At 40.9% G+C, this 15,315-nt stretch overlaps 1 protein-coding gene across 2 annotated transcripts; it reads left to right on the top strand.

Moving 5' to 3' along the window:
• Positions 1–890: 890 nt before the first annotated feature.
• On the top strand, positions 891–13,336 carry LOC311266892 (homeodomain-interacting protein kinase 2-like). Of its 2 annotated transcripts, none has more exons than XM_084369533.1 (19): positions 891–1,257; positions 4,521–4,731; positions 4,963–5,154; positions 5,248–5,429; positions 5,547–5,670; positions 6,197–6,307; positions 6,437–6,517; positions 6,600–6,748; positions 6,876–7,211; positions 7,354–7,578; positions 7,767–7,861; positions 7,959–8,694; positions 8,836–8,994; positions 9,170–9,253; positions 11,001–11,068; positions 11,251–11,340; positions 11,614–11,759; positions 11,956–12,368; positions 12,470–13,336. In XM_084369533.1, the coding sequence occupies exons 2-12, from the start codon at positions 4,537–4,539 to the stop codon at positions 8,066–8,068; spliced, it is 1,800 nt and encodes a 599-aa protein (XP_084225659.1). In that variant the 5' UTR covers positions 891–1,257; positions 4,521–4,536; the 3' UTR covers positions 8,069–8,694; positions 8,836–8,994; positions 9,170–9,253; positions 11,001–11,068; positions 11,251–11,340; positions 11,614–11,759; positions 11,956–12,368; positions 12,470–13,336. The 2 variants fall into 2 exon arrangements, with proteins under 2 accessions (XP_084225659.1, XP_084225660.1); XM_084369534.1 differs by having other exon boundaries at positions 11,614–11,771.
• Positions 13,337–15,315: the final 1,979 nt, after the last annotated feature.

Below are 15,315 nucleotides of genomic sequence, written 5' to 3'. Positions count from 1 at the left end.
TCTTGACAGGTCAGAGATGTTTTGGCTTCACAAGGCGAACCTTCACAATATTAGGCAGGTGGTCATAATGTTATGCCTGATCGATGTATTTCAACAGGATTAACTGGTCTTGTCTGTTAACAATAGAAAAAATATAATAGGAAATTAACAGAAATGACATAGAAAAACCACTTGACTGCATATAACCCACTTTTATTACACTAAATAAAGGCACAAAACAGAAAACATGTTCCCAGTAGCTGCGTTGCGCTCCACTTTTGGATGCGAACTTGTACACCACAATTATTATTAATTTTAATGCTGTGTGTGACACTGTTCTCTGGAGGGTGGGTAGCTCTTTAATTTGACATGTCTATAATAATAATTTGACTTTTTATTTCATAATGTGACTTTTTATCTCATGATTTTGATTTTTTTATCTTTTTATTTTTTTAAATAATTTTTTAGTTTCCATCTTTTTTTTCTTTAACTGGTGGAAACAGGCTTCCATAGGATGAGGCAGGCAGGCCGTCCAGAAGCCTCTCTCCCTCTTTCTCTCTCCTGTAGCTATTATTTATTTATTTATTGATCTCTTCCCTTAACGTTCATTATTTAGACCCCACAAAGTGAAGATTGTGAGTGGAGCTCTTGTAGAAACACCTGCTGCACACACACAAATCCCACAGTTTACATCTGTCAATTCAAATAAACTTTATTGGCATGAATGAAGTTACATTACTGACACATTTAAATGACATATTATTGAATGACGACATTTTACGCAAGAAAACTAAATAAATCAATTTGCTGCAGAGAATCTGTCACTCGATCACGCACACGCACGCACGCGCGTCACTGAAGGCCATGGAAACAGAACGTTGACCAAAGCTATAAAAGCTGCGGCCCGTCGGCCATTTCCCTGTTCGCACATTAAACTTTGATAAGTTGCCCTACTGCGGATCTGTTGTTAGAAAGTTTGAATCTCGGAAACCTGATCAACTGGAAAACTTCTTCTCAACCAAACCTTTGGATTATACCCGACCACCTGGAAATCTTCTTCTCAACCAAACCTGACCACCTGGAAAACTCAAATAAACCTTTGGGTCATTCCTGATCACCTGAAAGACTTTTTTTTCTACAAAACCTTGTGGATTACTTTGCTCTGCTACTACTACTACTACTACTACTACTGCAGAGCGTGGACCACCTTTAACTGCTGGAGACGTGGTTTCTGGTGGACCCCCTGTGGGAGGCACCTGCTGTCCGGAGTCTCTGCAGGTAGGACATCTTTAATTATCACACCAAATGTATTTATTCATCTTCTTAAACGTGTAGAAGTGGGTTTCGGTTGACAATGTGCATATATGTATTCATGATGTGCATTGGTAAGTTGTTGAATTTACAGATATTGGATATTGATAGCATTTTAGCTAGCTTTCCAGGAAAAGTCAGTTTTGTGTGATACTGGACGTTTCTCCATGTAAATGATTATTAGATGATAAGAATGTGCTGAAAGTCCCGCCACAGGTGAGGAATGTGTTCACGGTTGTGTAGTGATTTTTAAATACTGTTATTATTGTTGAGGGCATCCATTTTTACATATTTAATGAGGAAAATTGAGGGGAAAAGATGGCGACCTGGACTTTTTTTTTTGAAAAATGCCTAAAAACAACAACTGCGCAACAAAGGTTTGGGCAGATATACAGTATATAAATAGGACAATGGGGAAATGGTTGTGTTCTTGGAGGACAGGCCTGCTTACTTTACATGATAGGCTGTTATAATAAATGAATCAACTGGTATTGAAATCTGTAACACTGCATCATATTTCATGAGCTAATCACAGGTTTAAGATGTTACATTTTTTTGAAAGATGCCAAAAAACAACAACGTTTTTGTCTCGTGCACTGGAGACGATGGAACGTGAGGAGATGAGCACGTAAACACACCAGGGCCCGTCTCTCTGTGTGCAGCTGTTTGCTGCTATAATGTTGAAACTGAACTTAAAGTTCAAGTTCACAATTGATCATATTTTTGAAGGACTGTTCACTGTTGTGCTCAGTCAGCACTGTTGGTATTGAAAAAGTTGGGAAGAGATGAGAGTGGAGTCCATACCACGTCTCCTCCACGACCCACGACTTGCGACTAATAAACAACATAGTGGCTTTATCAGTTTTTGGTGCAGAGAAGAACAGATTATTGTGTGCTTATTTTGGAGAAGTCCTGTTGTTAACTGCCTGCTTTTTAATCAAGGTGCACACAGTTTAGCCTGCGTGATGGTGCAGGCTAAACTTTTTTTGAAAAATGCCAAAAAACAACAACTGCGCAACAAAGGTTTTGGCAGATATACAGTATATAAATGGGACATTGGGCAAATGGTTGTGTTCTTGGAGGATATGCCTACTTACTTTACATGATAGGCTGTTCTAATAAATGAATCAACTGGTATTGAAATCTGTAACACTGCATCATATTTAATGAGCTAATCACAGGTTTAAGATGTAAAATCCTCACCTGTAATGCAACTTGTAAAGAGTATCTGAATTAAAATCCTCCAAAAGGCTCCAACAGCACAAACACAATGCGAGGTGAAGATCAGTGACTGAATGATCTGAGGTGTGGCAGCAGACAGTTCACAGTTACCTGTCACTCAAAGAGACCACACCCCTAACTATGCATAACTTTAAACCTTAATTAAATTTAAAGCAGTGAGTTATATAAAAGGTCAGATGAAGGGATAAATAATCTACAGAAACCAGCTGTAAAACATCAAATGTCTCCGTACAGCTCGTCTGGTGTAATCCAAGTCTGCAGAAGCCCAGAGGTCACAAACTGATCTGAAAAGATGTAATTTACACGCTGTATTAACCTCAAATCTTCACTGTAGCTGCTGAGATAAAAGTGTTAGCATGCACGAGCTCGACCAAACGTCGAGGGTGTAAATAACATCTTTTCAAATCAACATTTTAAAATCGTTCTTAAGTGTTGTTCCTGTTGTGGACGGACACATTTATTTTTTTTTTACAACAAAAACACCACAAACAAAGAACTTTCTGAGTATTTATTCTGTCCATTTATTAAGTGAATACAGTTCAATACTCTTGATCACATACTGGATAGAATCTTTACAAAAATGCTAAACTTCACTGATAAAATAAATTCATACAATATAAAAAGGAAGCCTTCACATTCATGTTAATACGTGAACTCAAACTCTAAAGAACATTCAGGGGTTCGTTTCTGCTTTTTGTTTTCAGAAAACACAGACGTCACCAGCGTCATAACAGAAAGTATCAATCACTGAATCAAATCTGAATCACATCGGAGCATCTCGCTTGTCTGAGTTTGTTGTCACGGCTCGGCTCAAAAGGAAGAAAAGAGCTCCACTTTGTGTTGTTTTGAAGGTCCAGTGTATTGGACTTAGTGCCATTCAGTGGTGAGGTTGCAAAGACAACCTGAAGACCCCTCGTCTCAGCCTCCCTTATGGTGGCCACTAAAAACATGAAAGTCTCTCTGTAGAGTCAGTGTGTGGTTTGGCTGTTCTGGGCTAACAGGTATTTCATATTTTTAGAGCCAAACATGTTTCTCCAAAATGTTTGGACACGTCCAGAAGACGTTGGAGTGATGTGTCCGCACAGTCTCCAACACTGTTGTGATTGAGGTCATTTACTTGTAATGTGAGGCGAGATGAAGAATTTCCATTTCCATTTCCTGGTTGTTGCTTTTTTACTAGCTGCTAGTAGTATTTGTAGTAAATATCTGGCCGTTTAGTCTCTGCTCAGTTGGTACATTTCCCAAATAAATAACAGTGACATTAAAATCCAGATCTGAGCCGCTTATAGATCTGATCTCTGTTACTACATCTGTCCAGTAGGCAGAGATATTAGGACTTACAGATATTTATTCATTTTCAGTCATTTGTATGTTAGCTTCCGTCTCCCATCTTGATTTAATATACATTGTGGAAAGGCCCCTTTCCAGTTGTGAAGATGAATAAATCCTGAAGATAAGTTTTCTGTTAAGTTGACCTTTAAATGCATCAATGAATACCCTAATCAGACTCATCTCTGTCTCTCCAATAGTTTTAATATTATTGTCGAAGCTTCCTGTAATGTTTCTGTGTTTAGTTTTTTTTTTCCCATTTCGCTTTAACATATTCGCTATCGTTCCCTTTCTGCCTCTGAAGACCCTGGTGTAGTTTAGACATTGTTTTTTGTGTTTATAGACTTGAATTAGGACATTTATCACTGTATTACCCTCCTCAGAGAATTCTGGTTTTATCTGTTTTTCATAGAAATCTCTTATTTGTAGATACCTGTAAAAATCATTAACATTTAGTGGTAGAGACGATCAGATGGTTGTCTTTGTAAAATCCTGAAGCGGTGGTTTAACATGTTTTGTGTCATCTAATCGTTGACGGGGTAGAAACTGTTGGATGGTAGCAAAAATAAATATACTCAATATCTGAAACATTGTTATGGTCCTTCAAAGGGAATGAAAGTAACTTCTCCTTTTTCTTGTTTTCACCTGTTTTGTTTCAGTATTCTGAGAGACAAAATGGGCTCCAATGTATTCAAGGCATCCACCTCATCTTCCCAGATGAAACCTGTCCAGCTCCCCAGCGTATATGAGGTCCTGGACGATCTGGGAGAGGGCTGCTTTGGAAAGGTGTTTAAATGTTGGAAAAAGGACATCAAGCAGACTGTGGCTGTGAAGATTCCTAAATACTTCGACGAGGACACCATCAATGAGGTGGGAGGTGTTGATTTTGATGTTCACGGTTGTAAAATATACTGTACAGTCAGGGGTGCAGTAAGTGCCTCGTGCAAACAAGCAATTCCTTTTACTTTGAGCTACTTCAAGCTAATTACAAACATCACTATGTAAAGATATAGTGATTTTCTGTACACTAAGTTCTTCACACGTTAACACATTAACTGACTGTAAAACACTAATCATGTCAAACTTGCTGTGTGTCTCTAGGTGTCCATGCTGAGACGGTTCAAGCGCCTCAAACTCGAACAACACAACATCGTCGAGTTCATCGATTGCTTTCAAACCAAACACGGAAAGGCAATCGTGTTTGAGGTGCTGGACATCAGCCTAGGCGACTACCTTGAAATGACAAGTTTTGCGCCTATGCAACTGACTGACATCAAAACCGTCATCCAGCAGGTATGAAGTCAGCACCATCAGATGGAAAGCAAAGCACTGAGCACTCTGTCACTTTTAGGCTTTGATACATTCTTACCCACCTTGTACTTTCAGATGGCTAAAGCATTTGAGGCGCTGAAGGGGATCGGCGTGATCCACGGTGACGTGCATCTCCACAACATCATGATGGAGAATCACCAAACACGACCCTTTAGAGTCAAGCTGATTGACTTCGGTGGTGCCATTTCAAGATCGGAAGCCAGGCAGGGCGCGCTCCTGCAACCACTGGCTTTTAGGTAGGGTTCATTATTTTTATTATTACACTGGAGTGAGTGAGTAGTTTACCATTTATTGCTCCCTTCCCAAGTCTGACAATGTAAACATCCCATGTAATGTTTCTCCTCCACATTCAGGTCTCCAGAAATTTTGTTGGGCTGTCCATTTTCTGAGGCCATTGACATGTGGTCCCTGGGCTGTCTGACGTTCATAATGATCTGCGGCAAGCTACTGTTTGAAGGACGCTCTGAGTATGCACTAGTAAGTCTTCTCCTATAGTCAGACAATTTGTCAGTTACTCATACTTGTGTGTCTTCACTCTTGCATGTGGTTTTTCTCTAATTAGTGTCCATATACATCCCACATGTATGATGAGAAATCTCAAGCTGGGAATCAAAAGGAAATTTAAAGAAAATAGGGGATGATAAACCATCTTGGTGTTTCATTCAAATGAAAAAATGCTCTAAATTTACTTTGAGTGTGACAGAAGGAAGTAATCTGATGTTTAGTGGTTCAAAGAACTTTGTACCGTAGCTAGGATGGGAGGTCCTAGCATAAGCACGTTGTCAAAAAGACAACAGAAGCTTTCCCGGATGACCTGCCCTACTCTGCCTCTGATTGGCTGACCCTGATATTCTTATCCAACCAATCTCACTCCTCATGCCTAAACCTAACCAACCCATGAGAACTGGCCATTCAGATATGGCGATTCATGACTTTGCCCTCCTGAGAACAATATTCTGCTTCCTCTTGCATATTTTGATGTGATGCTGTGTTTAATCTCCAGCTGCAGTGCATTATTGATATCCTGGGTCAGCCAGCGGACCGTCTTCTCAATGCTGGTATAAAGACAAGGAACCTCTTTAAGAGGACTGATTCCAACAGCTGGGAGCTCAAGGTGCCACAGTGAACCTTCTCTGACCTTTAATCTTTTATAAGAATATGTTCTTGTTTACGTTTCCCAGCAGTCGATCATTCAGACTGATTTTGAGGAACATTGATACGAACACTTTGAACCTTTTTACAGACATCTTTCGAGTACTTCAGATGTCACCTCAGCCATGTCAACGAGGACCACAAGCTCCAGTCTCTGGATGATCTCAAAGAAGTAAGTGTGAAGTAACTTTCATTGTCACCATGATCGATTGTCTTTTCATGATGGTGGATTTGACCGTTGTTTCCTCAACTAGATGCGTCTTGAGGAAAATAATAAAACTGAGGCCGCAGAGCGAGAGCAGTGCATCGAGCTCCTGAAGGCCATGCTGAAGATGGATGCGGATGAGAGGATCACTCCCTGTGAAGTCCTCACTCATCCATTTATTACCAAAGACTACCCAAAGTAAGTGTGTGTGAGAGATGTGAGTCCTGTAGGTGGTGCTTTGTTAGTTAGTGATAATGAATCATTTGATCAGTGTCCTGTTGTGTTTCTGGGACATCAGTGTAACAGTGAGTGTGTCTTTTTGTAGCAACGGGGTTTTGTCAGCAACATCCCCTCCACGCAACACAGAGCAGTCCAAGACGAACCTTAAGAAGATGATGACACCAAAGAAGTCAGTCCTGAGTCCTAAAAGACGCCCCACTCTTACTACGAAGTGGCCATCTTCCACTCTTACTTGGGTTCAGCCTGCAGCAGCCGAACTCACACAAACTGTTGCCACTCCTCTAAAGGATGACGAAAGTGTTGACACCAAACCAGACGACTGCACGCCATCTCCCACATTTCTACCATCAGGTGTGATCCTGGTTCGGCCTGCAGCGGCTGAGAACACACTGATGCAGGAAGGTCGGGGGAGCAAAGTCAGGTGAGATGTCTTCCTCTGGTCACAACACCCATTTCTCAGATGAGAAAATAGTTCAGATCGCCAGAAATAATAGCAGAGACATGATTCTTGAAGATGTCATGACAATAACAGGATCATTCTGTGTGTGTGTTTTCATGTTCAGTGGCAGGACTTTCATTATCAAGATCTTAGGAAGTTTAGCATTCACTTCCTCGAGTGAGGACTTTGACTGTGAGCCTGCTGCCCCTCCTCTGACGGATGATGACATCATTAACGTCCGACCAGACGACTGCACTCCATCTCCCACATTTCTACCATCAGGTGTGATCCTGGTTCGGCCTGCACTGTCCGAGCGCACGCTGCTGGAAGACCAGGAGAGTGCAGTCAGGTGAGATGATGAAAAATAGTATCAGAACCTGTGTCAGAACCACACGATAGCTAGATCAAGATCTTTACTACAGGAGGTTTTGGTGTGCAGGAGCCTCAGTAACAACAAAAATGAAAAGTCCTTGTTGCAGCTTTAAGATGTGATGACAATAACAGAAATAACACTCTAACTTTTTGTGGTGTTCTCAGTTTTCAGTCTGGCCTGAGGGAGACGTCAGGGTCCTCAGTGACTGACACTGAAAGGAGCATGAAGTCCTCAATATTTGAGGACTCAGGCTCATGTGGTAAGTAACAGTCACCTCTAGTTGTGTCTGAAGTGCTGTTTGTGCATTTGTGCATTTTGGAGTACGAATGAGGTCTTTAATGTCCTTTGACTTTCAGAAAACACGGGGGCAAAGAGGAAGCATCAGAAGAAGAATCGCTTCAGACGCGTCTTCTCGTGGATGAGGAAGACCTTTGGTTCATGTTGTACCTGTGCTGAGGAGGATTAGGGATATTTGAAGGCCATGCTGAACATGGATGAGGATGAGATGTGAGTCCTGTAGGTGGTGCTTTGTTAGTTAGCAATGATTTATCATTTCAGTGTCCTGTCGTGTATGTTAGGTAGTTGAATCTGAATAATCACTTTTTCCTTAATAGTCATATATTTTGTCCATATCTGCTGTCATATAAATGCAGTGAAGTAAAATATATCCCTAAGTGAATTTAATATATGATAGTCCTGGTACAAGTGTCTCTAAAGCAGCTTCTTTACCATGTGTGTGACCAAAAACTTTGAAGGCTGCACACCTGAACAATTGGCTCCGTGGACGTCACCTTTCTCCGCTGATCAGCTGTCAGCCCTGCCGATCAGCGTTTGGCCTAACAACGCTAACTTTCAAAATGGCGTGCTCAATACTCTGTGGGCTATCCAACATTACTCTACTGGTCTTCCCTCCACCCCAACCTCAGGATTATTCACTCGCTCATCAGGCACACACCAGCTCTCCATCCCTCACACCAAACTGCAAACCCTCAGCGACAGAACTTCAAAAAAGACTCAAAAACCTACCTCTTCAAGAAGGCCTATCAGCTCTAGGTCCAGCCCCAACAATCAACTTTTCCAGTTCTTTATCTTGTATGTATTTTTGTTTATCCATCTATTCTTTGTTTTGTATGTTTCACTTTGTTAAGCGTCCTTGGGTACCTGAAAGGCGCTACATAAATTAAATGTCTTATTATTATTATTATTATTATTATTATTATTGTTATTCTCCAGGACGCCATTATTGACTTACTGGACAACCAACCCATCCCTTCACCTCTTCCTCCCGGCCCTGCTGTGCCTGAACTGAACACCCAGCCTGAACCTGTGCCTGCACACAGTCCGGTCAGACTACGTGGTGGAGGTCTGCAAGACACTTACATCCAGGCACAGGTGAGATACTAAGTATAGGTTAGGCAAAGATATCATGATAATTAGATCAATGTCTGTATTGATACAGATATTTGCCAATGGTCGGTGCTTTGTGGCAACAGAAGGCATTCATGTATGGAGGAAGGGTGTCATGGGTTTGATAAATCTCTCTCTCTCTCTCTCTCTGTCTCCACAGTTCCTGCTGTATCAGTGGCCCATGTACAGCGTCCTGATACCCGCAGCAGCAGCCGTCAGTCACCCTGCTGCTCCTCCACACACAGTAAGACCCTGGTTCACCACACACACTCTGAACATCTCCACTGTTTGGTTGCAGCAGAGGTTTTGTGCTGTAAGAGAAGGATATCAGTGCAGGAACAGTTGCAGCTTTACAGGACAAACACAAGTAAAATCTGACTTTGTCCTGTTGTTCCAGTTCAAAGGTCCCTTGGAAAAATGGCACATTTTAGAATTATTTAAAGGAAAGTGAAGCTGTGTGCTCTTGAAGCTCAGTTGTATGTTTTGTGAGGGATTGTCAGGCTGATGCCAAGTACATCTTAACATTAAAGTCTATCATCCCAACAAATCATTTGCTTCATGATAAATATAAAACCTACAGTTCACAGGTGGATGTTATTTCCTTTTTTATAGCTAGTCAGAGGTGAAGCACAGTTTTAATCAAGTTAGTACTCATTCAATGCTGCGTTACGGAGGACTGAATCCGCCAAATCAAAATATATTCAAGGAATAGTTCACTCTAAAACAAAATTCAGTCATTATCGACTCACCCACATGCTGATGAGATCTCCGGTGTAGTTTCTTATTCCTCAAAGTGCAGCTGGAGACCCAGGGTACCCTCCGGCAGCCATAATCCATATAACGAGCATAAGTGGCGACCGAGAGGAAAAGGTCCATAAAACTACACAAAAACTTTGTAATATTCCTCCATACTGCTCCTCCGCTGCAATCCAAGTGTCCTGAAGTGGCGACATCCAGAGTTTTCTCGAAACAATGTCATTTAGTACATTTTTACAGTCTAAAAAGTAAAGAGTCACTATGCTACATCTGCCTGGAGACACGCTCCGCTTTCACGCGAGTCTCCCTCACAGCCGATTGCCGCGCCGGACAAGATGAACAAGACTCGCGATAAATACACACTGGTATACTTCCTGCTTTGAGTGACCATGCGACACACAAACACAAGAGGGATCTGCCTGCACTAGTGATTTGACACTTTGACACTCACAGCAGGATGTAAATACCAGTGTGTATCTATCGCGAGTCTCGTTCATCTTGTCCGGCGAGCAGTATGGAGGAACATTACAAAGTTTTTGTGTAGTTTTATGGACCTTTTCCTCCCGGTCGCCGCTTATGCTCGTTAAATGGATTATTCTTGCCGGAGGGTAGCCCTGCAGGTCTCCAGCTGCACTTTGAGGAAAAAGAAACTACACCGTAGATCTCATCAGCATGTGGGTGAGTGGATAATGACTGAATTTTGTTTTAGAGTGGACTATTCCTTTAACAAATGAATGGAGGCATTAATCAATTAATAAAATAAAAACAAAAATTGATAATTGTGTAATGTGCTTCTGTATTTTATTATGTATTTATTCCATTATGGGGGAAAACTGGTGAAGGACATGTAGAAGAAAATATACTGAAATAATTAAGTTAGTGGATTTAACTGGGGGCAAATGTAAAGGGAAAATAATACAGAAATAAATGCATTAAAAATGCCTAAATAAATGATAACATTTTAAAATGAATATATAAACCTGAAATGAGATGGGAAAGCAAATGAAAAAGACATTTTGGCACTTTCAGTCCTCCACAGTCCCTCAGCAGAAACATGCAGACATGTAATGGCTGAATGCTGTAGACTATCCTGTGTTTTTATCCCACAGATGTGACAGCAGCTCATTGAAAGACTTATGATAATTAATTGTGAGGGGAAATCCTGACACCTGGTGGACAAATGGTGCCATCGTAGCTCATCTAAGCACCTGTTCTGTGTGTGTTTGTGCCTCAAGTATAACAAGGTACCAGTAGTGAGGCTCCCTGGAGGCTTCGACCACAACCTGCAGTGTGCAGGAATGATGTAAGTAACACACACATGCAAACAAACACACCAGTACACACAGCTATAGAGCTTCAGTTTGCACCATCACACACACACAAACACGGACACGCACACACACAAACGGACACACATGGACACACACACACACACATTATTTCTACTGTCTGATCATGTGTGCATCTGACTTGTTACCTGTGTAGGAATGGAAAGCTGTTGTTCGCTCTTCCAGCTGGAGTTTTCCCTCCTCCTGCTGTCCCTGCTGCTCCCCAGCTGAGCACCTCCAACTCAAAGTAAGTTTGCTGTGGACACTTTTGATCAACATGTACTTTTTTCCTTATTGTGACTTTCTCATGATCAGTCTTTTTAAACTGAATTCCATCAGCTGTTGTTTTATTTCAGGTGAAATAATTATCTGTACATTTCTGATAATCAGTGTCTTTTAATGGGTTAAAATGTACAGTGCAGCGCAGACAAGGTGACATTTTACACGTCTTGTATTTTTCTGCTTATCATAATGTTTCCGCAGCGTTAACATGAGCTCTCACCCTGTTTTTGTGCTGTAGCAAGAGAGCCTGAAAGTTGGCAGGAGGACAACCGGTTGTACATTAAAAGGCCGCCAAATGCCTTCCTGCTTTACGTGAATGAGCACAGGCCCCATGTTGAGGAGGATGTTAAGAGTGCAGCTGTCAATAAAGTCCTGGGACGGAGAGTAAGTGTGACAGTCAATGTTACAAACCTGATCAATGCTTGAAAAAAATGTTTTTCTACAGTCTAAATCATTTTCTCTTTACAGTGATTGACACCATTAATGATCAACTGTGTGCATATTTGTGTCTGTTGTCTGTGTGTGTGTGTGTGTGTGTGTGTGTGTGCTAACGAACGCTGTGTTGTCCCTCTGTCCACAGTGGAAGTCACTGTCAGCGGAGGAGCAGGCCATTTACTACCAACAGGCCGACAGAGAAAAAGAGCTCCACGCCCAGAGACACCCGGCTGGTCTGTCAACCAAAACTATGGAAGTACACACTGCTCACACACAACTCATACATGTTTACATCACCACATACATCACTGGACAAGAGTCACTGCAAACAATTTTCATTGGCTGATACTACTTCATTAATTTCTACTATGCAGCGTCTAAGATGCTGTGTGTCACCAGTGGCATCCACCTCACGGGCAGCTGTGATGGAGGCCTCGACCTCACAGAGAGCTGTGGAGGAACCACGTCCCCCGCAGACAGTCCCGGTCCTGTCACAGCACACATCAGTGGACAGCCGTGGTGCAGCCACCGTACACACAGACTCCAGTGACCGTGCATGTGAGTGACATGTATTACTTGCCACAGGAGTACAATGTAAGCCCCGCCTCCTTGCTGCATGTTCTAGAAACAGCAGTCACATCTCTGTCCTCCTCACACAGAGTCCAACCAATCAGAGGATGTGGAGCATCACCCGGTGACGGAGCAACTTGATCCTCCACCAAGTCCATCCAGTGCAGAGCATCAGCTGCCCTCCTCTCCTCACTGTGGACTTCTGGGATGTCGTGCAGATGGATCGATGGATGTGTAGATAGATGTACAGTTCGATGTTTAGATAAATGTCTAGTTGTATGTATAGATTTATGTATAGGAAGATGTATAGATGTATGTATAGATAGATAAGAAGTATGTATAGATGGATAAGATGTATTTATAGATGTATGTATAGATAGATTAGACGTATGTATAGATGTATGTATAGATGGATAAGATGTATTTATAGATGTATGTATAGATAGATTACACATATGTATAGATGTATGTATAGATGGATAAGATGTATTTATAGATGTATGTATAGATAGATTAGACGTATGTATAGATGGATGTATAGATGGATAAGATGTATGTATAGATTGTTTTACAGATGTATGTATAGATGTATGTATAGATAGATAAGATGTATGTATAAATGTATGTATAGATTGTTTTACAGATGTATGTATAGATGCATGTATAGATTGTTTTACAGATGTATGTGTAGATGTATGTATAGATTGTATTACAGATGTATGTATAGATGTTTGTATAGATTGTTTTACAGATGTATGTATAGATGTATGTATAGATTGTATTACAGATGTATGTATAGATTGTATTACAGATGTATGTATAGATGTTTGTATAGATTGTTTTACGGATGTATGTATAGATGTATGTATAGATTGTTTTACAGATGTATGTATAGATGTATGTATAGATTGATAAGATAGTTGCCATCATTTAAAGTAAATCATTTTAAACTTTAATCAGGTCAATATGATTCATTTTCTGCAATGACATGGTAAATACACAAATAACTTTGAAGCATCACACTGGCTTATTGTTTATTTTTTCAGAATGATCTTTTTTTCCCAGTGGAGTTTTACTAAATGGTAACTACAGAATACATAAAGCTGTGTTTAACATGAGACAGAGACAAGAGCCAAAGCTCAGTACACATTAAGTATCAGAAACGACAGCATGCTTTTAAGCCAATAACTGCAGAGGTTCATCAGTGGGAAAATGTTTCATATACAAGGTAAACAAACCAAACAACAACACAAACAAATTATGTCAGGGTGCTACTTCTAGCAAATATGAATAGGGTGAATTTGATGAAAAAAGTGACTTAATCTGCTACTACTACTACTGCTTCTATAGCCTGATAATATTTAGTAAAACCAAATGTAAGCAGACTAAAGTTATTATTATTTTATGACCAGAGTGTCTTTAGATTCAAGTATTTGTTAGAGTAACTATTCAGTTTTAAAGCTCTGCTTTGCAGCACAACGCAAGATACATGACCTACAAACTGCTGTGCCACTAAGATGCAGAATGCAGTGCATTGACATGTACTCATCATTATTGCATGTTATGTATAAAATGTAGCTTTTTCAGGTGCTGCACAGACTCCTTTGCAAGTTGTTTGTGTTTTATTCCATTTCAATGGAGACAAATACTGTATGCTAATCCTGTTTAGCTACTAAGGATCACTAATTTAATCATTCAAGGTTATCTTTATGCATAGAATATTAATCATTTTGTAATCCAGACATTATTTATCCATCTTACAATAATTTATGTTTCCCTCTTCTTATCTCTCTTCATCACCTGAGCTGCAGCTGTTCACTGTGGATAACAGTATGCTAATCCTGTTTAGCTATAAAGTAATCACTAATTTCATACTTCAAGGTTATCTTTCTGCAAATAATATTAATTATTTTGTAATCCAGAAATTATTCATCCAACTATTCTTATACTTTATATTCTATATTCTACACCCTGAGCTGCTGCCCATTACTGTGGACAGAGCAACACAGGACCGGCTGGAGAGTCATGGTCATCTGTGTTTCAGTTAACTAATACCCCTTTTCTACTGGTCAGAAATCCCGCTTAAACCTGCTAAGATCAGGATTTTTTGTGCAATGGGAATGTGTAAACTCTGCATATGCACCCGGGTCAATTGACCCTGCAGTAGACCCAGGTTTTTATCACACTCAGCTCTGATCTAAACGTAAGACCCGGGTGAAGACGTTAAATTGCGGCGCGCGAAGTGATGACGCGTTATCAACATCCGGTGGTGTGGTGGCACGTGAATAAGGAAGGAATTTGGGATTCAGTCTATTCGAGGACATTTATTACTGGACACAGAGCCCCGGTCATTCCTATGAAAGCTGCTCAGTGGGGTTTTAAAAGTTTGACTTCCCGGCTGTGAAAATATCTGGATCGCAGACCAAGGTGGCTAACTTCCAGTTTAGCGCCTGGCTAACTTGATGATGGATAAAATAATTTAATCTAGACTTTCCAAATGTTATCTGGCCGAATGGCTCAAATTATGACAGTGAAAAGAGTCATTTTGCGGGGTCTGTGACACTCAAAAGAATTTATCCACCTTTATACAGACGCTTCTTTCACAATGAGTCTATCACATCATGAAGACTCTGGAGAGACTCGTCTTGGAGCAGCTCCGGCCCTTGGTCAAACCACTCTTGGACCCCCTACAGTTTGCCTATCAGCCCAAACTTGGTTTTGAGGATGCCATCATCTACCTGCTCAACCGTGTCTACGCCCACTTGGACAAACCAGCGAGCACTGTGAAAGTCATGTTTTTTGACTTCTCCAGTGCATTCAACACCATCTGTCCGGCTCTACTGGGTGAGAAGCTGACAGCAATGCAGGTGGATTCCCCCCTTGTGACCTGGATTGTTGACTATCTGACTGGCAGACCACAGTATGTGCGCTTACA

This window comes from Pagrus pagrus, assembly GCF_965226575.1.
Source record: "Pagrus pagrus genome assembly, chromosome: 12".
Lineage (NCBI taxonomy): Eukaryota > Metazoa > Chordata > Actinopteri > Spariformes > Sparidae > Pagrus > Pagrus pagrus.
This window is presented reverse-complemented; position numbering and strand designations above follow the sequence as displayed.